The following is a 23,704-nucleotide window of genomic DNA, read 5'->3' as shown; positions in this document are numbered from 1 at the left end:
TATTGTAGAGATGAGGTCTCGCCAAGTTGCCCAGGCGAGTCTCGAACCCGTGGGCTCAGGCAATCCACTCACCTCAGCCTCCCAAAGCGCGGGATTATAGGCTGAGCCGCCGAGCCCAACTTCATCAAATATTTTAAGGGCAGTTTTTATGTCTTGCAATTTTCATGCATAAGTTAACTTCCCTTGTTGAAATATATGTTTTGAGTTAACTAGGACCTCTGATATATCAAGTTTTGAATGAAGTAGAAAGTACTTAATACTTTGTATTCATTGAAAGCAAAAAGAAAAACTAATTTATTGCATTGTATTGTAATAATATTTTTGGCATACCCTAGTAAACTATAAATATCATACGGTAGAAATCATATCACTCCTGATTGTAGTTCTAGCATCTCTGCTCAACGTGCCTAACATATAGAAACTCAGTAAGTGTGTGAATGGAAGAGCTTCTCCAAGGGGCATAGAGATAAAACCCAAACTAATAAGGAAAAGACTCTTAACATTTGAATAACATTCAAAGCATGTTAAAGTCTTTATCTGAAATCTAAATCTCTTCCTGTATCCTTTAGTAGTGCATCTCTTAATTCTAAATAAGAATATAAATGAAAACTTTGCTAAAACCAGAACAAAGAAGATAGCTTCTTATTGACAGAAAATAAAGACTAGGTACATTGATGCTAGCTTTAACTTCATGTACAATAATTTGTATCCAAACCAGAATATTGCTAATTTGACATGTGCAAGAAAATGGAATCCTTTTTTTGCAAATAGCATATGAGGTCACCCTCAAAATCTAAGTGACAAAAAACTTCATAACACAACTCCTCCAAAATCCCACAGCTTGGTTCACCTAAGGTGTTATTCAGAGAACCACATAACTATGTTGATGTTGAAGAAAAATCCAGTTGTCAGCAACCCCATTCCCACTGCTTTTAGTATTCTGTCAAGTATATTCTAATGAAAGAACCTGTACCAGAAGCAACAAGTCTAAACCAGGTGTAGGGGCTTCCCCAAAACTCAGGAAGCTAAAGTGAGAGGATAGCTTACCCTGGAGTTTGAGACCCATCTGGGCACCATAGTGAGACCCCATCTCTCTTAAAAATTAAAAAAAAGAAAAGAAAAGGAGCAGCAACAAGCAAAGGAGCAATATTGCTTCCATTGCAGATTAATTGTAGCAGATCTGGAAAGAATACACACATATGCACAATGCATTTATACATTTTTGTTTCCTTAAAAACAATTAATCCAAGGACCAAGCAAGGGAGTGGAGGAGTCAATAAAGTTGGGTCTAAGTAGCGAATATAACATTTTCAAACTACATCTGAATCTTAAGAAGCCAATTGAAGGTGCTTTGCACTGTGGTTCAAGCATGCAATGAGAGGTGGCATCTCTGTGTTTGGAGACACTCTCAAGATAGATGTCCTCTGGACCACTAGTGAGCACCTAATGAGCCTATAGAATTTTTTTAAAAACACTAGACTTTTTATTTTTATTTTATTTTATTTATTTATTATTTTTTGAGTTGGAGTCTCACTCTGTCACCCAGACTGGAGTGCAGTGGCCAGGAACGGAGCCTCGACCTGCTGGGCTCCGGCGATCCTTCCACCTCAGCCTTCCAAGTACCTGGAATTACAGGCGCACGCTACCATACCCAGCTAATTTTTGATTTATTGTAGAGATGAGGTCTTGCCAAATTGCCCAGGTGGGTCTCAAACCCTCAGGCTCAGGCCTCAGCCTCCCAAGGCGCTGGGATTACAGTCTGAGCCACCGAGCCCAACCAGCCTATAGACTTTCAACACAATAACTCAGCTTTCCAGAAAAATTCAATGCAACAATCTGAATGCACAGGATGGATGGCAAAGGGCCTAATCAGTCTTAAGAACTATTTGGAAGGAATTTGCTTGAGAGAACTGGTAGGCACAAGTAGTGTCTGCATGTTATGGAAGATCATTAAATCTGCTTTAAACAGTTGTAAGAATAAAGAGACGCAATTCTCTGCATAATTTAAGACTTTTAAATTAAATCTGAGGCAAGGGACTAAAATTAAAACTTTGATCTGTATCTCATTGTTTTAATACTTCAATTTACATACATAGACTAGAACTTAATAAGAAAAATTCATGATTATAACCTTTGTGAGATTTAACTCCAAAACATAAGGACTGTGTCCTCATTAGATGGATTTTAATGATCTGTAATTTCACATACATAGAAAGATTTATGGAAACATTAAAGTACCCACAATATAATAACACTTTATAAATATTGCAGGATGCTGTCAGCCATCAGATGATAGAGAAGATGGCTGTTGATAAAATTTTCTGCAAGATATTCACTTGTCTTAATTCATGACAGAATTTGACCTTCTTTTTCATCTTGAGAAAAGGCTATTTAGAGACTGTAGAGGTGGCACAAAGAGCAGCAATGCTAGGTTGAGGCAGGTATCAATTTCTATGCCAGGTCAGTTCTCACATGAAAGCCTCAGCTGTTTTCTCCGTCTACACAAGGGAGCGGGAGCTGACTTCAGTGAGCCATGGAGAGTTAGGAGGCTTTCTCAAGTATTATTCCTTACTTCATTCAGCTTTATTCTCTTTGACTCCAGCAAGGTAAATGAGCCACTTCATTTCTTCTCCTTTGTTGCTTGAGATTAAAAAGCAAAGAAGGCAACAAGGCAGGCAATATAGGTTGACAGAACCCTAGTGTCTGAAGCCCAAGTAAGATTGGTCAGCAACTCTTTCTAAAGCTCTACTTTTTTTAGATAAAAATCAACCTGCCACACAACAGCAATCCCCCTTCTGAGAATATACACAGAGGAACTGAAATAATTCTATAAAAAAATTACCTGCACACATGTGTTTATTGCAGCATTATTCACAATAGCAAAGGCATGGAATCAATCAAGCTGCCTATTGAAAGTGGACTGGATAAAAAGATGTGTACATATACACAGTGGAATATTATGCAGCCATAAAGAAGGACAAAATTATGAACTTTACAGCAACTGGGGTGAATTTAGAGTCTATCATACTCAGAAACAAAGAACTAAGTACTGCATGTTCTCGCATATAAGCAGACCCTGAACATTTATCATAATACTATAAGAAATGGTTTGGCTGTAGTGGGATACTGCCAGGGGAGAGGGAGGCACACATAACATTAATAAGGGTACTTGATCTCAAACCGGGCAAAGTGGGGAACAAAGGGAGGCCCAATCTTTACCTGTACAATGACCACTTATCTACCTAATCCTGAACTGTAACCCACATCTTTAAAATAAATAAACAAGCTGGGCTCCGTGGCTCAGCCTGTAATCCTCCGCCTTTGGGAGGCTGAGGTGAGTGGATTGCCTGAGCCCGCGGGTTCAAGACCCGCCTGGGTAGCGAGACCTCATCTCTACAATCAATCAAAAAATCAGCCGGGCGTGGTAGCGCATGCCTGTAATTCCGGCTACTCGGAAGGCTGAGGCGGAAGGATCGCCGGAGCCCAGCAGGTCGAGGCTGCGGTGGCCGGGAGCGGTCACTGCACTCCAGTCTGGGCGACAGAGTGAGACTCCAACTCAAAAAATAATAAAATAAATAAACAAAGCTCTACTTTTCTCCCCCCTTAAAACTAGTCCACATACATTGGAATATTGCTATTCTTTAGGGTCTCAGAGAAAAGATGTTTGCTAAGAACTTTTGTCTGCCTTGGTAATTAAAGAGAGATACCTGGCTCATTATCGAGAGTTCTAGTTCAGCAAACATCCCAGGAGCTGGAGTCATAAAATAGTCTTCAGTTTGGATCTTGAATCTCCTAGCCTGCTTGCTTTAGGCCCTATATCAATAATGTCCAAGTTCATCCACATGGGTGGTCACCACCCCCTGAATCAGGGCTTCACTACACCATGCAGTTTTAGCCAACCTCCTCAGGCTTTCGACTTTTCACCTTGCCTTTTATTACTCCATGACTCTTTGCCTCTGCAGTCAGTCCTCAACCAGATACACCATTAATGAGCATTATGTAGATATGGGTGATCAATAAAGCCAATAACAAGAACAATAGAATTATACAAATCACAGATCATCTGAACTGAAAGTGGCAGTTAAGATCGTCAGATCTTCCCATCTTTAAATTATAGTCAGAGAGATTGAGGTGCAAATAAATGTTGCTTTTCAAAGGATGTATTACTAGGTCTCCTGACTCCCAGATTATCACCTAACTTTTGTAGGGCATCTCTCCCACATATAGCACCTCTGTAGACTCATTTAGATTTCATAACAACCTAATAATTTAGAAAGGGGAAGAAGTGACATCCAGGGCAAGAAATCATATGTCCATTTCATAGAAGGGGTTGTATGATTACTTAAGTCCATCAAGGTGATGCTAAGTGCAAAAAAACCCTTGAAAGCTATTTAAAAATATTAATAACATAATGCTAAAATACTCTAATGATTTTAGTGTTTTGGGGCTAGAATCTGTGTCCACATATATTCTCTTTGGCTAAAATGGCTTTCACTGGGCAACCTCTTTGGGTCCCCTCCCACTGTGGGAGTTTTCTGTCTTCTTAATAAATCCTGCTTTCTTAAAAAAAAAATTGGCTTTCATCATCTGTTAACAATACAATCTCTGGATGGTATAGTTATATTATTTTAATTTTTTAATTATTTTATAAATTTCTACATTTTCCCAGAGAATATATCACACTTTTTCTCTCTGTCTTCTAATAAAGTTAACATATTTTAATTCTATTGCATATTTTACTACTAGAAAAACTGTTTGCATAGGTTTATTTCTTTTCTTTTCTTTTTTTTTTTTTTTTTTTGAGTTGGAGTCTCACTCTGTCACCCAGACTGGAGTGCAGTGGCCACTCCTGGCCACTGCAGCTTTGACCTGCTGGGGCTCCGGCAATCTTTCCGCCTCAGCCTTCCAAGTAGCTGGAACTACAGGCACGTGCTACCACACCCGGCTGATTTTTGATTTATTGTAGAGATGAAGAAATCTTTCTACTGTTCTTTTTTTAAAAAACGAAATTTGGTCTATTATGTATCTGATGTTTTTACTTTATGAGTGATTTTTGAAAGTCATTCAAAAGCATTTAAAAGATTTATGTCATTTGGCAGTACCCTAGTTTTCCATCCAAAGTCTACTGATATAATTTTTAAGGTCACCATACAGTGGTAGCCGTATAGTAATGTCCTTTATCATGTAAAAAATGCTTCCACAACACAGTGGGTCAAGATTCTGAACCTCTCTATACTACAATATCTAGATGAAGTAAAGAGGCTTTAGCTTACAGTCATTTATCTACATAGAAGCCAAGTATTTCTACTGCCTTATGCATTTTATTGCATTCTATGATGGACACGAAGTACAAAAGACATGAAAAAGAAATTTGGAAAGTTGTTGTTCAGTCAAATACATGGTGCTGTGGCCCATTTTTAAGTAAAGGATAAAACCATTTTATGATGTTCCTATTTGAATTTTTTTTTTTTAAACCAGGGCATTAGATCCAGAAGTATTTGGATATTTAGTTAGGCAATTCTCAAGAATCAGAGTCATTAGGGAAGGACCTGAAAAATCAGCCATCTTAATTTCCTCTGAAAGAAAGTGAAATATGTGTATCTAGTCAAATGACTTAGTGGGTTCATAGTCTGGTCTCTCTGTCATCCTTTGCATTGACAGACCTGAGTTCTGGGGCAGAATCATAAAACTCTGCAACATTCTCTGTGCTGTAGTGAATCTTCATTCTTCAGGTCAGAGCGTCCAAGTTGACTGTTGTAGAGAGGCTCAGAAGGTCTGTGCATTGGGAGAGACATGCTTGCTTTAGAAAATCTCTGAACAGGCAAGGGAGGAGGCTGGCAATATTCTGCAATTATGCAGGTACCTGGACATCTTGGAGTTGTCCAGAGCCCAGTTTTGAAACAGAATAGCGGCCCCTAGGGAATGATTCAAACCAGATGGCTTGGAAACACTCTTTCCCAGCTGATCTAGTGAGGAAAGCATGACTTTTAGTAATGGCAGTATCTCTTGAGAGGAGTATCAGAGAGGACCAAGAGCTTACTTGGGAACAGAAAATAAGGTGTGTGCAATTGCCTTTTATTTTGGACTGGCTTCAACTGTGCTAGAAAGACTCTGTTTACTGTCATAAAAAGTCACATGGGAAGGTCCACCACAATTACAACAGTTATTTTCTGATTATAGTCATCTCATCCTTTGTCAGACCCCCACCAGAGATCTTCACAAATGCATTTTGAAACATCTACAGTATTTTATACAGACTGCTATACTGTGCTGGAATCCTCTTACATCACTAATTTTTAATAGATCCATGTTGATATTCCTCTAAAGGGTTTTAGTTAGTGAAACCAAAGCTCTCTGGTTTCACGCATGAGTGAATCCATTCTTCAGCACCCACATCTGAATGAACACAATAGAATAGCTTGAGTGTCTGTAAATGAGTCATAGGAGTGCTGGACTTGCAGTTGAGAACTTGATTCAAACTAATCTTGTAGCTCTAGGCATATTTGAACAGGTCTGAGTTTTTCAGAGTTGAAGATTAAATAAGATAATATATAAAAAGCAGTTGCCAATATTTACAGTACAGTAAACTTTCTCTTAGTGACCATGAGGAGATGTTCTAGAGCAACTTACTTGCACTCTCACCATATGTAAGAAGTCACTCCCCATATACTGGCTGCTAAAATTTCTTCTTTGGAGCACAGGGCACATTGAATCAAAGTTAGTTCATTATCTCCTTCTTGCCAAGTCCTTGCAAACTAGTAACTGCCTATCTGGAGTAGAATATGCAAGGCAATGGTGAGTTATTTTTAGTTCATCTTCTCTACTCTGCCTAAATATTCTTAGCCACTAGAAGAAAGAGCTGAAATATCTAATTTTTTTCTACCACTCAATGCTGTTTAATGACCTTTTAAAATCTTAACTTTGCAGTCAAAAGAACACTAAAATAACAGAAATCCAAGACCAACATTGCCTATATCCCATCAATCAAAACAGCAACTATGTTACCTTCTGGTTATTTTCAATACATTTAATCAATATTTAAATATTTACAGCAACAGTAGGAGGTAGAATGTTGCATTTTGCAGTGTATTTTTTATGCCACATTCTATTCCTTTAAATTTTTTGAAATCGTCATTTCCTCTTATTTACTCTTTCTCACTTTTAATCCTGGAGGTTACTCCATAATGAAGAATCCATTCCCAGGGTAATTAATATTAACAACCTGGGTTATATTTTCTGTATTCAAACAAAAATACACAGATTTACAATACAAATATTGTGTATTTTTTGCTTTTTTTAAAAGATAAAAATGGGTTAAACTAGTCATTTCTCCACAGCATAGTTTTTGCTGTATGATCTTGATGCTCCCTCCCAGGAAAAATGTCTGTGAAGCCTGAGTCAGGGCCACTGTCAAGCTTGCCTGGGCCAGACTATGATATATGAGCCTGTTTTTATCTGAAGTGGGTCTCTGATGCCTTGAGGGGCGTCTTAGAGTCTCAATTCTGGACTGAGGCTGTCTGTGTTGAGTTTCTGTAGCATTTGTTTTCCCAATCATTTCTGAATCTGTGTTACAGGAACTGATAGGTTCATACACCTTTCATTGCTCAGGTTAATCTTGTCTTCATTGTGGCCATTTGATATATTTGTTTTTCTATTACAGAAGTCAGTGATGCCCTTGGAGAATCCCCATGTGGATTTAATGTGGCTTTTGTGCCTTTCTCAGGCACTTCTTTTGGGCTAATATTCCCAGTTCTGCTTCTGTATTAGGATATGTGACTAAAGGGCATTCGATCTAAAGAATTTTATATGATAGTCTAGATCTTTGCCAGCCTGGGTTCAGTTTCAGGAATGATTTCTTTGGATTTATTAGACTGAAGTATTTTTCAATTATACACAAGTCTTTCTTGGCTACTTATTGGAATACCAATTGTTTCTCATATTCTCTACCTTCTTTATGGCTTAAATATGATACTGTTATACCGAAGGGTAGACAGAAATGGAGTATGGAACAACGTCAACCCATATTTAGGTAGAAGTGTGGAAGACAAAGTGTTGTCAGAGGGGAAAACAAGCCCAAATCCAGGAATGACAACAGAAAGAAAAGAAAGCAATGCTTTATCTTTATTACCTCCTTTCACTCTGAAATAAATATTGCAAGTAACTTTCAATTAAAGAAGCTCAAGGAGAACTGAAGAGACAAGTTAAACCATGGATAATCTTAATCACTTTCATAAGTCTCTAATTAGTTGTGTGACTTTATGCATCTTATTTAACCTCTCTGTGCCCCAGTTTTTCTGGCGTATCAAATAGAAATAACATCTGTTCTTTCTGTTAGATGTTTTAACAGCCAATGAGATAATATATAAAATAGAATTTTGACACAATAGAAATACAAAGTCTTCAAATTTGTTTAAACAAAAAAGAATCATTTGCAGGCATTGTATTAGGCAGTGAGGATACAGCCATTACCAAGACACATCCCAGACCTTAGGAGTTTACATGGCCCACTCTGATATCACCCAATAACTCATTTTCCTAGAGGCATTTGCTAATCTTGACTGCATGTATCATGAAATCTTTGTGATTGTGTTTCATCCACTCACAGTGAGTTTAGCTCTTCCATTCCCAATCTTATTAATGTACTCTTATCACTTAGAATTCTGAAACATCCGGGTCAACTTTTACCATTGTATTAAAATAAAATAAGAATAGCATCAGCTTGTACTGTACTGTGTTCATCTGAAGATGAATCCAACCATAAGAAAACCTAATGTCCAGCAAAATGAACCAGAGGGCCTCAACCTTTAGGCTTGTTTCCTCTCTCTCACTCTCTCTGTCTCTCTCTCTCCAGTCTCCTTAATTTCTTCAACTGTACCATCTCCCTTCTCTCACTGATTCATCTGTTTCTTCTGTTCCCATTGCCTACACTCCCTCACCTCTCCCTCCCTCACTCATTTTTTCCAACTGGTTAATTTATTCTCTTCTTTCAGGTCTTCTCAGCTCACACATCACTTTCTCTTGGAAGCCTTCCTAGAAGTTCCCAATCAGATCAGCTCTCCAGCTTTTCCTATTGTAAAAGCTTAAAATACCATGTACCTTTCCTTCATATCCAATGTGTTACCCCTGTAATATTTTTTTTTGTTTATTTGTATCATTATTTAATTAAAGTGCTATATATATATATATATATATATATGTATGTATGTATGTATATATTATCCTAAACGCCTGACTCTGTAATGAAAGCCTTACTGATGCACTAGTCCAAACCTGAGTAGCTCCCTCTTTTCATCTATTAAATTCACAGAGGACATTTTCATGAGTGAAGAATTAAAAATGCTATCAGACCAAAATACCAGCATATGCAGACAATAGACATCCAGACAAACAGAAATTGGGAGGGGTCTTATGTAACTAACAAGAGGTCCCAGTCTAGGCCAACAAAAGAAAGTGATAAATGCCAGACCGAAAAGGCAAGGCAAAATAGATTCAAGCAATGGTGGCAAGAGTTGTACTCTTCCCATTTGTGTGAGTGTCTGCTTTTCTCAGTGGAGCCTAAAATAGAATTAGCCAAAGGCATGAATCTGTGCTTTGTCCTTTTGCAAATAGTGGTCCTTGTCTGATGTTCACTATGCTCCCCACAAAGTACCTTAAACCCGTCTTTCCCTCTTCCCTCACTCCCTCCCTGTCTCTAGTGGAAACTATATTCCTTGTTTTATTCCATGAATAACCCCAGCTACCCTTGATATTTCCCTCAGATACTTGTTTCAAAAAGTGGACTGCCCACACCTCGGGTTGGCTTCTCAGCAACTTTTGTTGAAAACCCAGGATACCTGGGAATTGAAGTCAACCAGAAACACAATAAGAAATTGATCAGTCCACTTTGGCTGTCCAAATGAAGGACAAGTCATCAAGTATGGTTGATATTTATATTTATTAGTGAAGGGAAATGAAGTAAGTATACAATGTCTGGGGCTGTGGATATTTGTTTTGTGTTTTGAATAGGATTTCTTTTCCCACCCTAGGGGGTAATTTTTACCAAAGTACTTACTGAGAGTTGGCTGCTCCACTCCCCCCACGCAATGCTTGACTGGGCATAGAGCAGAGGAGTAGGTCACTTCAATTCATGGGATTTGAGCCGCCTTTCCTTTCCCTGTGAATTAATCTTTTAAATGTCAGCATTTTAAACTTGGCCTTTTCAAAAAATATGATACCATATGAACCATACTTAATCGAAAACACATTTCTAGTTCAAAGGTTTTTTTGTCTGCCCCCACTCCTCGAATTTGGGAAAGGCTAGCAACAACAACAACAACAACAACAAAACTTGTTAAAACATGGGCTGTGTGTGAAAGAGGCTGGTTTTTGTCAATTAGGTCTAAGCAACTTTGATTCTTAAATATGGAAATGATCATTCCAAAGGCCATTTCTTTTAAACAGGTCTGATATTTTATAATGCATAAATTATGTTTTCCTGCCTTCCCATGGGTAATTTAGAATCATATGATTCCTAAAAGCTTTAAGTGAATATTATAATTCTTTTACAGATACATTGTTTTTAGAGTCTTTTTTTGTATGCGATATTTTATAGATTACTAATTAAAACGTAATTAATCTTTTAAAAATAAAAACCCTTGAGTTGAGATAGTAAGGTATTATTATGCCCATTTTATAGATTCAGTAACTAGGATGGAAGGAGGCTGAATGACTTGGAAGAAGTCATCCAGTTTGTTAATGGCACATAAGAATTAAACCCTGGGGGAGTCTTCTATGCCCACATGCTATATTCCCTCTATAATGAATGAACTGGAAGACCAGAGGGGTAGATTAGAGTCCCAGGAGTACCTCTAACTAGCTGTGGTAATCTTGAACAAGTAATGAAATCTTTCTTGACTTCAGCTTTTTCATCAATAAAGGGAATGAACGTTGCCTGCTGTTCTCTTCAGACTAGGATTCTATGAAGCATAAAATGAGATTATTTTGATAGTTCAAAACACGGAAGCATAAAAGAACAAACCATTATTATCTTAAATAATAATAGGGCTGAGTCCAGTGTGATACCAAATGTCAGGCAAGGTGTCTTTCAACACTCCTACAACACTGTTAGGGAACCAGAAATGAAAAAGGGATACAGGGGTCTCAAAGACACAGGAAGTGATCCATGATCATATCAGGTATGCTAAATTTCTAAAACTGTGGGTGTATACCTTTTATCCTTGTGGACAAAAAGACTCCTAACAAAGGAATTCCTCTGAATTTTATTCAGAGGAATTAAATATCAAATTGGAGCCAATAATCAAGCACTATTAATTTTCAAACCCTTGAAACTTTTGGTAGTTGATGTCCTTCAAATTTGGAGAGTATCCATCTTAACAAACTCTCGCCTGCCAGGGAATGCCACAGAGATTCTGACAAAATCAGACAGAGGCTCCCAGTCCTAGAAAGAAGCCAGGGCTGCCATCATGCCTGAGCCAAGTTACCTAGGGCAAGTCACAGTCCTCTAGGCTGGAACACCACACACTGACTCCCTCCCCTCTGATTTTCAGGGTGACGTTCAGCGGACACTCATCCAAGTGGACTTTGGTGATGGTATAGCAGTGTCTTATGTCAACCTCAGCTCCATGGAAGATGGGATCAAACATGTCTATCAGAATGTGGGCATTTTCCGAGTGACCGTGCAGGTGGACAACAGTCTGGGTTCTGACAGCGCAGTCCTGTACTTACATGTAACTTGTATGTTATTACTGTTGTTGGTTTATGACATATCTTAAATATTGTCCCTTTAAAATCTAATCAAAAATTTCATATTTAGAAGAAGCTCCCTAGTTATCCTTTAGTAGAGGGGGAATGGGAAGTAAGAAAGTAAGAGAGAAAAGGGGTGGGAAGTAAGAAGAAACTCAAAGAGTGGAACTGAAATAATATTGGACTCTGGATTGCTTCACATTGTTCTTATTGTACTTACTAAACCTCCTCAGGGAGCCTCAGAGGTACAACACTATGTCTGGGGGCTGGACCTGAGCAACTTGCAGAGCTATTTGTTTGAAACATACAAGATTGTCTTGTACTTTAAGGCATAAAGTATTGAAAATAATCCATATGTGCCACTCAGCCTAATACACTAAGAATTAGCACAAGCAAAGGAATTTCTCCCTCATCTGATTTTTTTCTGTCTTCCCATGTATGTCTTGCTATTAATAATTATTCTAGACTTTTGTTCCTTTTTAAAAAAAAAATGTGTTTCCCAGGCTTTTATCTGTGGAAGATTTGGTGTTAGAAAGAAGGTGGTGTAGAGGGCAAGAGGGTAAATAACTCTTAAGAAGCTACCGTAGGAAACAATTCCAAGGAACGCTAAAGTTTTTCCTCCATTGAGAAATCTGAAGATGTGAGTAAATAAAATGGGACAAAAATAACTTGAAAATCACATTTAGCAAGATTGTGTGTGATAAACATGTTAAGTATAAGGATGCCCCCTAACAATCATAAGACTTATTTAGGTCACTAGAAAAATAGTTTACTTTAAAATGAAAGTAGCTCTTTTATAGAAACAGCTGTGTTCAAATTTCAAGTTCCAGGCCAAGAGCATTAAGGCCAGACATTATTCCATGGCTCTCCTCTGCCCTTGCCCATGGAGTAAAATTGAGTACAGAAAGTACCAACTAGAACCTTTACTTTTATTTTTTTAGCATCATGAGGTTTTTATTTTTATTTTTTAGGGGAGGGAGGGAAGAAGAAGGGTAGGGAGCACATGACAACACAAAGAGTGCTTAGAATCTTTTGTCTGTTAGCTGCTGTGGTCCAGTGATGGAGCAAGATTCTAAGGATGACCAAAATATTTGCTGAATAATATTGGACTCTGGATTGCTTCACATTGTTCTTATATCAGTAATTCTTGTTCTCTATCTCTTGTATACTCATGACCAAAGTGCATCAAAGAAACATACACTCCCTCCTTCGGGTCTAAACAAAGTTATACACGATTTCCAGTATGTCAACTCATTCTGCTCCTTTTTGGCTGCAGTTTATTAAGCTCTCATGTGTGTGCCAGGCTCTGCACTAAATAAGCTTTCTATGTGTATCATCTCATTTCTCAAAACAATCCTGTGAAGTAGGTTCTGTTAAAAACCCTATTTACAAAGAGTGCTGAGGTTCAGAGAGCTTAAGTAATGTGTGAAGTGGCAGTCCTACTACCTAGCAGCGCCAAGCTTCAGACTCCTGTCCCAAGAATCCCAGCTCTTGATATGGTGATCAAGGTTAGTGTCAGTGCTGAGGATGACTTGGGGTTGGAGGAAATAAGTTTCCATCACCTTTTACCACTGCTCCCATTCCCACCCCCGAATTCTTCGCAGATCACCTTGAAGAAACAAGAACATTACGTTAACAGAGATGTACTTGCTATATAACTACATAGGTTCAAGACACATTACATAGGTTCCTTCCATCTGACTGCCACCCCTCAGCTGTCCTATATACACCCTGAGGAGTTGCCTCTTACTAAGACATAATACATCTTTTTGCATAGTATTTAGGGGAATGTAAGTGATGGTATCATAAGAATGATAATCTTAAAATTGTTAGCAATACATCACAAATGGTAATTAGCAAAAATAATTTGTAACACAAACGACAGATCCTTTGCTGAGCACTACTACTGCCTACGTAGCATTCTATCATTTCCCACAGCTTACTCTATAAGTAGTATTTTGGCTAGAGAGCTACCCTCTTTAGGGATTGTAATAATTGTGTTTTGGATCTCCATATTTGTTATACATTTACCATATTCCAGTCACATGTATATACTGGTTTAAAAGTCAATAGTAGCTTCTAGTCTCAATTTTCTAGGTTCCCCCCTTGAGTCTTTTATAGCTTCACCTCCTTGTCACCCTGTGGACTCATCCTCATTCTAATGTGTATTTACTGAGGGGTCTACCGCTCCCAAGCCCCACCCTGGTTTAATTAATTCCAGGTAGAAAAGCAGCATAGAGATTGTTTCTGCTCAAGATTAAGGACTACTGAAATTGTGACTTTTAAAAGAAACCAGTGTCTTTATTCATTTGCATTTTTTTCATTCCATTAGCCTAGTTGATTGGGCAAAATATTTGGCCTTAACCTTAGTGGAAGATGATTTGTAACTAGTGGAAGATGATTTGTAATGGAATGCTTTGTGTTCTGATTTTAATTTTGTGGAGTCACTTGGGTTAAGTGGTTGGATAAACACAGATGATATAATGGAGCCCCTTTCTAAACATGGCCTTGGGATGAGAATCAACTCTTTCATACCAATTGTGCAAAAAGTAGAGTTGTGTTCTAAGCTGTTTGTTAACTCACATACATCTAAAACCAACATCTTAAGAGTTTCAGGAAGTTCTGACATGTTTGCTCAGCGCCTCCCTCCTAAAGAACCAGTGGTGCTTTACTATGCACACAAATTCATTTTGCTTATATTCACATCTCTGCCATAATAGACAACATCTGGCCTTGTCTTTTAGATGAAAAAATCAAGGATTGAAGAAGCCCTGTGACTTTGGCACCATTTTACACTAAGAAAATCAGAACAAGAGCATAATGGAGTCATACTTTCAGACATCCTAAACGTGGAGGATGTCATGAGTAACTTTTGGTGCCAAAGCACCATGATATGGTTGAAGGAGGGGGAGAGGTGGCTTTGCAGGAAAAATAAAAAACACTGGACTGAGTCAGATATTTTAATTAGATCCAGATCCTGGCTCCATCTCCTGGGGAAGCTACTCTAACCCTCTAAGCCTAGATTTTCTCCTTTGTCAAATACATGTGTATCTTGTTCCCAAAGGTCCCACCAAGCAAAATATGCAGTACCCTGGCAACTCGTAAAACTTGATTTTTCCATTATCACAAAGTAGCATATGCATTTGGACTTGGTGGATTCTGAGACTGAATTAGCAGCAACTCTGCCCTCTGCTCCTCCCCTCCCCTACCTCCTGGAGTTCTTCCAGAAAGTCCATTGTCTGTCTTACATACACATTCTCCCCACATACACATTCTGCAGGAAGGTGATTTGATTTCGTACCAGAGGATTGTTTTATAAATATGGGCCTACAAAGGTCGTCAGAAACAAATGGAGCCAATGTTCTTGCTTAGTGCTTCCAGGAGTGGGCCAGCAGCTCTCTGGGCGCCTTGGTCATCAGTTGTAGCCTGACTGTCAAAATTCCTTAGCGATGGTATTCACTGTGCCCTACTAGTTTGCAGATTAATGAGACACGTGCTGCAGCCAGTGTTATCCACGTAATTCAGCTGGATGGGACAGAGAATTTAGAGGGCATGTACATTTCTATGCAGAAAGCTGCCCTACCACAGCAAGTCTTACAGAAGAAAAATCAGTGAAGACTGCACACTTGCAGAATGAGAGGTGGAAAAAGATGAGGTGGATGTTCAGGTCCTTTCTAAATCCCTCTCCTTAACTACTCCTTTACATAGGAGCCAGTGCAGATGTCTGTCTGGCCCCATCTTAGGGTAAAATTATCCGTGTAGCTTGAAAATCCATGTAGCCTTTTGACTATTCATATTATCATTGTATTGGTCAGACTAGGATATTTGTAAAATGCAGTTTAATGAACCACCTGACTCAGAATTAAATCATAAAAAAATTAATGTTCTGGCCCCTATCCCAGAACAACTGAATTAGGATTCCCGGAAGTGTGGCATTATAATCTGCTCTGAACAGATTCGTATGGTTCTTATGTATACTAAAGTTTGAGAAATTCTGTTTTAGGTTCTCAACTTTATTTCTTTTAGTGGCTTTTCTAAGCATCTCAGACGAACAGCAATATCCTATATATATGATATTTGATAGGTGGTCAGAGATTTCCAGAAAATAAATGCAAGAAGCAGGCCAGACACACACACACACACACACACACACACACACACACACACACACACACACACAGTTCAGTTTCACAGCGTCAGCTGTTTCCTGTCGCACAGGAGGACTAAACAAGAAAAGTGAAGGGAAACGCAATTCACATAATATCCCGATACTCTCAAACCACCTTGCTCGAAAGATTCATATGGAGTGATGCAGCGCCACCTGCTGTCCCTTTTGTGCATCGCAGGCACCTGTCTGACGGAGCAGCATAGGCCTGCAAGTTCAGCTCCAACCAGAGGCGGGGGGGGAGGGGGGTGTTCCAGGGGCGGGAATTTCACTTCTATGACTCCATTAGGGCAGACTGCACCCTCCGTGCAAACCAGAGATGTTTAAAGAATAAGCTTTTTGGCAGCAGGAACCAGGTATTTTAAATCCACGATAAGTAATTGAATGCCAGAGTCTGTAGGGATCTGAGATAAATTTCAAGCAGTATGCATGTACAATGTATATGTATGCAAACATGAACTTATACAAACACACATGTGCATATTTCAGGGCCTACAAGGCCAACATGCCATGTTTCCTGAGTACCTCTTAGACGTCACTGGCTCCTCTCTTTCCCTCCATCTCTTCACAGCTATCACTGGGGCTTTCTTACTATTCATTAAACACGGCAGGCCTACCTCTTCCTCAAGGCCTTTGCATTTGCCTACCCTCATTGTGGATCATTCCTAATAGATATTTGGTGAAATTTTTCACTCCATTCAGGTTACTGCTCAAATCTCATTTCTTCTTTGACCACCCTATCAAAAATAGCCCTCTGTGACCTACCCCTGCTTTATGTGCTCAATGCCTTACTCCCTCAATAATATCCAAGCTTCACCACCTACCTGGTGTCTCCAGTACCTAGAATAATACCCAACACATAGTAGCACTCAAAAACGATTGAGTGAATGAATGACCATCATTTACTCACAAGATTTAACTTTTACATTGAGACAATGACATAATAGGCATTGTCCTTACTCTGATATTGACTTTTTAAAAAATGTGCCTATGTGAAAGAAGCAAAGAAAATGACCCTCTTTAGAATTAAACTAGCATTTCTGGCATAGCACATCTAGTTCTTATATTCTAGCTGATCCATTTAACTCAGATCAGTAGAGTCAGGGAGTGCTTCATAGAGGAGGGGATGCTGGTATTGAGACTCAAAGACTGACAGGCGCCATAAAAAAGGTGTATAAGCAAAGACCCAGGGGCAGGCCAGGGCATGACATGCTGGAGCAAAACATGGGGCAGGGGAATGCATAAACCATGCAACCAAGAACAGGTATAAAGTGCATTTCCCAATGCCTAAAATATACTTATGTGATCAGAAGATAATGACTCTTTATAGTTATTTTATTTTATTTTATTTGAGTTGGAGTCTTACTCTGTCACCCAGACTGGAGTGCAGTGGCCGCTTCTGGCCACCACAGCCTCGACCTGCTGGGCTCCGGCGATCCTTCCGCCTCAGCCTTCCAAGTAACTGGAATTACAGACATGCGCTACCACGCCCAGCTAATTTTTTGATTTATTGTAGAGATGAGGTCTCGCTACCCAGGCGAGGCTCGAACCCGCAGGCTCAGGCAACCCACTCACCTCAGCCTCCCTGAGCCACCGAGCCCGGCAGCTATTTTTTTAAAAAATGGGAGTGGAAAGGTTCTACTGAGCATTTGCTTTCTGGCCACAGAAAGGCATCTGAAATCAAACTGCTTCAGTTCACTGCCTAGAATTGATGTTCCCTAGTTGCATGGCATTGGGAAAGTTGCCCTCCTGCATTTGTTCATCTGCAAATGGGGAGAATATTAGTGCCTACGTCATATGGTGGTTGTGAGCATTAAATGAGAAATGTAGCCTTAGTCATCACTCATTAAATATAACCCTTTTATTATTTCACTGAACTATCCTGACTTATGATCAAATGCTTCTCAGCATATTCCTTATAAGCTGGAAAATCCATTTTTTTCAGCTTGCCAATCATAAAACTCTTAATTCTATAAAGAGAGTATCATGAACAAAAACAGAGATAGGAAATTATATTATGTACTCATTTATCCAGTGAATATTTGAGTATCTGCTGTCTTAGGAACTGTGCTAGTTTTTGTCTATAAAGACAAAATATGGAAGATTCTTATTTTCAAGAAATTTGCATCCTCTGTCTTCTGTCTCACAAGTTTTAAATTAATACATTTTATCTATTATTATAATTAGATAATGGGAATCTTAATTGTGTGGAGTATGAGTAACTTAATCAGCTTGGCTTTCCAGAAACATAACTCTTGCAACCATTTGAAGGATGGATTAGAGTGGGATCAGAAGCAGAAAATACTGTAAGAGAGGTGAGAAAGTTGCTCAGTGTATGAACCAGGGCATCAAACTGGGGATGGTGAGAATGACTCGAAAAAAAAATGTCTTAGAGACATTTATAAGACCAAGTCAATGATGTCCTAAATGGATGTCAATGCAAAAAATAAGAGATCTAGATTCATTTTCTGCTTATGCAGTGGGCCTCTGAATGGATACTAGTGCTAATCACCTATAGAAAATATGGGATGTGGAAAATAGTGGAGTTTTTAAATAAATATTTGGCTGTTGAAGCCAAATAAGTCTGGAACCCTCCAGAAAAATTCTAGAGCCCAGAAAAGAGTTTTTGGCCCTACACATGCATTTGACATTTGGAGGTCAGGGTGTGGATTGTATTTCCCAGTGAAAGAATATGTTGAGGGAGAAAAGACCCAACACAGGACCTCAGGAATTAATTTAAAAGGCAAGCAGAGGAGGCAGTAATTAAACCAAGTGGAAAGCCTTGAGGTACCACTCTCCAAAGTGGTATGGAAGCAAAGTGGGGATGGAAAATGCAGAGGCAGCTGCATTTTTCCTGGGAATAGTGACACAGAGAAGATTGGGTACATCGTGCTTCTTTATGAAGTGGCATTCGTATCTTTGTGGAGTTTATACATCTGACTGAGGTTTCTGGTTTTTATGGGCCTCCATCGGTAGAATCATATTTTAGGTGAGCATCCCCTGAAAACCACAAAGCTCTCTGTCCACTCACTCACACCTCTGTCTCAGACTAGCTTAACTCAATACCAAACAAGGCTTATTCGATGCTTACCTAGCCAGGTGGCTTTACGTACACACACATACAGGCACATGCACAAACACATTAACACATACACCGATTTTTAAAACTCAATAAATAATAAAGCACAATCACATGTAGACTGGTTTTTGGATTTGTCTGCCCCACCCCCAACACGGATTCTATGAGGTCTTCATAATCCTGGTTGACCATCAAGGATATAACCTCTTGGATAGACTTTGCCTCACCTGGTGAAAACTTATACTTGCTACTTAAGGACTTGATAAATTATCTATAATTCGTGTTAACTTTTACACATGCGTAACTCAGATTTTAGGATTGATAGAAAGATCGTTAAATGGAAAATGTGATCCGATTGTTCACAATATATCCTTTTCTTCAAAGTAGGGCAAGTGCCTGAGTACTTCCAGAAAATATGGTTACCATGTTTTGGAACCTTCAAGAATAAATATGCATTCTCTTCAGAGCAGAGAAGGCAGAGCAGGTGAAACTCTTCCTTCTCTATGGCCCCTCTTTCTTTTGTGCCTCAGGTCCCCTGGAGCACGTGCACCTGTCTCTTCCTTTTGTCACCACAAAGAACAAAGAGGTCAACGCGACGGCCGTGCTGTGGCCCAGCCAAGTGGGCACTCTTACTTACGTGTGGTGGTACGGAAACAACACCGAGGTGGGTCCACCTTCCACATGGGGTCTAGTGACAGAAGCGCAGCTCACACTGGCTGAAGCCAAACAGGGAATGAAATGGCTTATGAACTCAATAGTGTAGAGATAGTCCTAGCTTCGGGGATAAGCTCTCTTGGTGCTCAAATATCTCACCAGTCTATTCTCTCTCTTCCCCCTCTTCACCTCCTGTATTTCCTCTCTGCATTCCTCTTTGTTGGTGTTTTTCTCCAACTGGACTTGTTTTTGCAGTGACACTTAGCAGCCCTAGCTTAGCAGAGAAATTAAACTCTATTTCCCATAAGTTCTAACAAAAGTCCTCAAGTTTAATCTTATTGGTCAGGCCTTGATCACAGTACTAAGGGTGGAGAGGAAGGTAAGGAAGTCAGCCTCCTTGGAACCACATGAGCAACAAAAGGGAAGATGTGGCAAGCAAAAGGAAAAAGAGGCAAAAGGATGCTGGACAGGCAAAAGCGACAGATTCCCATTACAACCCATCACCGAAATGGCCTCCTCACCCTAGATCAGAAATGGCTATTTCTTTAGTTCAGCTTTATCCTTTATGTCTTCCCCCCAAATTCCCCATGCTCAAAAGTCAGTGGCAACTTAAAAACCAGTAGACACCTCATTTACTCTAAGTCCTTCATTTTGCACCTGAGAAAAGTGAGAACATTGCAGCTGGGGTGGCTTGCTTCCATCTCTTCCAGCTGCTTCTGAAGAGGCCAAATATAAGTCCTCTGATGCTTCCATTAATTTTCCTTTGCTCTGCATCAGGCTGTGTGGTCTGTTTCAGTTTCGAACTCATTCCATTCTCAAAAATTAAAATGCTTCTGAATGTAAGTTAGGCAGGAGGGCTAAGGCCCCAGAAGGCTTTGAGATGAACTGCTCTGGATTAGAAAGCTAGTTCTTCTTCCAGCAAAGTTGCTTTCACTTGGCAACTTTGTTCTTCAAATATAATGCATCTTATTTTAATCAAAACATTTTTCTACTCTAGAGCTGAAATTTGTCTTTAACTGGAGACATAATTTTGCACAGGCCCAGGAGGAAGCCTCCCCTGAACCTAGACCTGCTCCAAACCTGACAGAACCTCACAACTCTACTACTAACATAACAAAGAAAGAACCTCACAACTCTACTACTAACATAACAAAGTGGGAAAAAAGAGCTTTTTTATTTCATCTGAAACTATGCATGTAAATTCAACTGTGTTTGCCCTACTATTCACAGTGGAAAGAAGAAATCTGTGTTACTTTCCTGAAAACTAGGTGCTAGAAGGTGAAAGTACGAAAACTTTCTTTTGTACCTCCTATTGTGTTTTTATTTGTTTGTTTTGTTTTGTTTTCCTTTATAAAGAAAACCAATCCTCTACAGACTCCATTGAAAAGAATTCTTATGCTGGGCTTTAGCCTTCCCTCTGCTAAACAGGAAGTTAAATGAATTTTGATTTTGAAATTAATTAAGAAAAGATGGAAAATAAATGTTTGGGAAGCGTGAGTCAAGGGAGGTCAATAGGCTAATATTTTTTTTCCTCCAGGATCTCAGCGTTCGATTGTATTACAGGCACCGTTCCACTTCTTGTTTTGTTTTGTTTTGTTTTGTTTTGAATCCTCAAACCACTATCCAATTAGTACTTGCTCCACAACAGCTACTTCCAGGAAACTGCTGATAGGGTTTCTCAGAGGAAGTCAAAACACAAGGCCATGCCTGTTGAACAAGTGTAGTTTTGGTGTACAGGATTTGTGTTCTATGATAATTATATATTTATAATTAGTATATGTAGTACACCCTGGGGATGAACACCTGGCAGTTTATAGATTTGTTGATTAAAAGATGCCAAATTCTGTAAAACATTTAAGATGGTTTATTCTTGAGCCAAACTTGGGGACTTAAGGCCAGGTACACCCATCCTCAGGAGGTCCTGAAAACGTGTGCCCACTGTAACCAAACAGTGGCTTGCTTATACACACTTTAGGAAGGCAGAAGTTACAAGAAACCATGAATCAATACATGTGATATTTTCATGGATTTGGCCCAGGAAGGTGGGACAATTCCACACGGAGGCTTATAGGTCATAGGCAGATTCAAAAATTTCCTGACCGGTAATTTTTCAGTTCCTATCTAAGAAATTTGGGCAATCAGTAGAAGAGATGCTTTGGTAAGACAAGGGTGTGGAAAACTCCAGGTTTTTTGAGTTGTAGATGAAGCCCTATATGTGGCAGAATTGAGGGAGTATAGATAAGTATTTCAAGGTTTCCCAAAGTCTGAGAATCTGTTAGAGATGGCTTTGTAGGGCCATAAACCTTCTTTATTTGTTATGTTGTATTATGCCAGAGTCAGATTGGAAAGTAAACTATAGAATATAGGGTAGTAGAGAACAAAACTGTGTTTTGTGAGTCCTTATCGGGCTGTGATTTCCAAAGACTTTTAGTTAGGAATTTGGATAAGAGCAGGAGAAAAAGGACAAGTTTAGTCCTCAGATTTTCAATGATTGCTGCCACAATCTGGATTAATATGAGTCCTCTGTTCTCATTTGATTTGAATGCTTCCTTAGATTAGGAATCTGTTGGTTATAAGTAGGTTATGCATAAAGAGAGACATATATCCCACCATCAAGCAAGATCTGTCTATCTCGCTAGTCCTGAATCAGGATGATACTAAGAGAGAGGTGCCATATTCAGAAGGAATGGGCAGTCACTTGGAGTCATTGCTCCAACAGCCTTCTCTCTGGCCTGGACTTGAGATGATGGGGAGGCACAGGTGGCACCAGGTAGCGCCTCTGCTGACTTAAACAGCTTATTGTTGACTCAGAGCTAGTGTCTGTCTAAATTGTGACGAACCAGCTTTCCTTCCACTCTGCTCTTGTCTATTTTAGCCTTTGATCACCTTGGAGGGAAGCATATCCTTCAGGTTTACTTCGGAAGGAATGAATACCATCACAGTGCAGGTCTCAGCTGGGAATGCCATCCTACAAGACACGAAGACCATCGCAGTATATGGTGAGTTCCCATCTCTGTTGATCCATTGCAGCCCTCATGCTTAGAGAAGGTTATCCGGTGCACTGAGACCATCCCAGCTATGACCTTCACCTGAAGAAGAGAGGGTAATAGTTGAGAAAGAGCTGAGGCAAGTCTCATCTCTGCTAAGGGTGTGTGATTCACTAGCAAAACAGTATCACAGGATGCCAAAAGGTTTTTTGTTTTTAAATGTAGGGAGACTATTGTCTCACTCATTTTAGGTGGAGTAAAGTGGGTTTTATTATGTACAGGACTAACTTGTTTCACTTAGAATTTTGATGATATTTAAATGGCTAAAATCAATTATAAAATAAAAATAAAATTGCATAATTTTGGGGAAGTTCAACTTAAAAGTTGTTGATTTATTAAGATAAATTTATGATTTCTAAATACTTCAAAAATCTCTTCTACAAATCTGTATCATTTTTTAAAAATGCCTCTGCTAGGTTAAAAAAAAATGGAAGAGTCATAACACCTGGATGTCATGCATTAATCATAGACTGGATAGTGGTTTGAATAAATGATTATATTGAACAATTCTGTGATTAACTGGGAAACTGAATATGGTCAGAGTATTAGATGGAATGAAAATTTACTGAAATAAAAAGGTGGAGTCATTGACTGAAACGGGAAATTAAATGAGATTGATCTCATTTTTGTCATTTTTTTCCTGCAAGGAGTAAGTCAAACAGATATGCACCAAGTGTTATTCGTTGATGGTAAAAATGTAAATGTTCATTACTAGTACGAAAATGTATATATACATCATGAAAAATTATAATGTAAAACATAAGAGGTTGAAATTAGAGAAAGTAAGTGATATACAGAGAGAGAGAGAGCAAGAAGGAGGGAGAAAGGAAGTGGAGATGAGAGAGACCGACAGACTAGCTTGTGATTCAAATAATAATTGCCTTAGTTTCAGAATAAATAGATTCTGGTGAGTTAATTTAAGGTTAGATTTTTCTGGGGGGAGTTAGGTTCTCTTTTTCTTTTTTTTAAATTTTTTTTTTTGAGTTGGAGTCTCACTCTGTCGCCCAGACTGGAGTG

The 23,704-nt window shown here is 39.0% G+C and overlaps 1 protein-coding gene across 1 annotated transcript in view; it reads left to right on the top strand.

Moving 5' to 3' along the window:
• Positions 1 to 23,704, top strand: part of LOC103272461 (VPS10 domain-containing receptor SorCS1-like) — a 97,108-nt gene that overhangs the window by 18,317 nt on the left and 55,087 nt on the right. Inside the window, exons 4-6 of the mRNA XM_021718516.1 lie at positions 11,547 to 11,733; positions 19,517 to 19,650; positions 22,516 to 22,639. Coding sequence (XP_021574191.1) covers positions 11,547 to 11,733; positions 19,517 to 19,650; positions 22,516 to 22,639 — 445 coding nt within the window. The remainder of the gene's footprint in view (positions 1 to 11,546; positions 11,734 to 19,516; positions 19,651 to 22,515; positions 22,640 to 23,704) is intronic.

Source organism: Carlito syrichta, unplaced genomic scaffold (genome assembly GCF_000164805.1).
Source record: "Carlito syrichta isolate Samal-C Ts95f unplaced genomic scaffold, Tarsius_syrichta-2.0.1 Scaffold312570, whole genome shotgun sequence".
Taxonomy (NCBI): Eukaryota; Metazoa; Chordata; class Mammalia; order Primates; family Tarsiidae; genus Carlito; species Carlito syrichta.
Note: the sequence above shows the minus strand (reverse complement) of the source record. Positions and strands in the feature narration are given on the sequence as shown.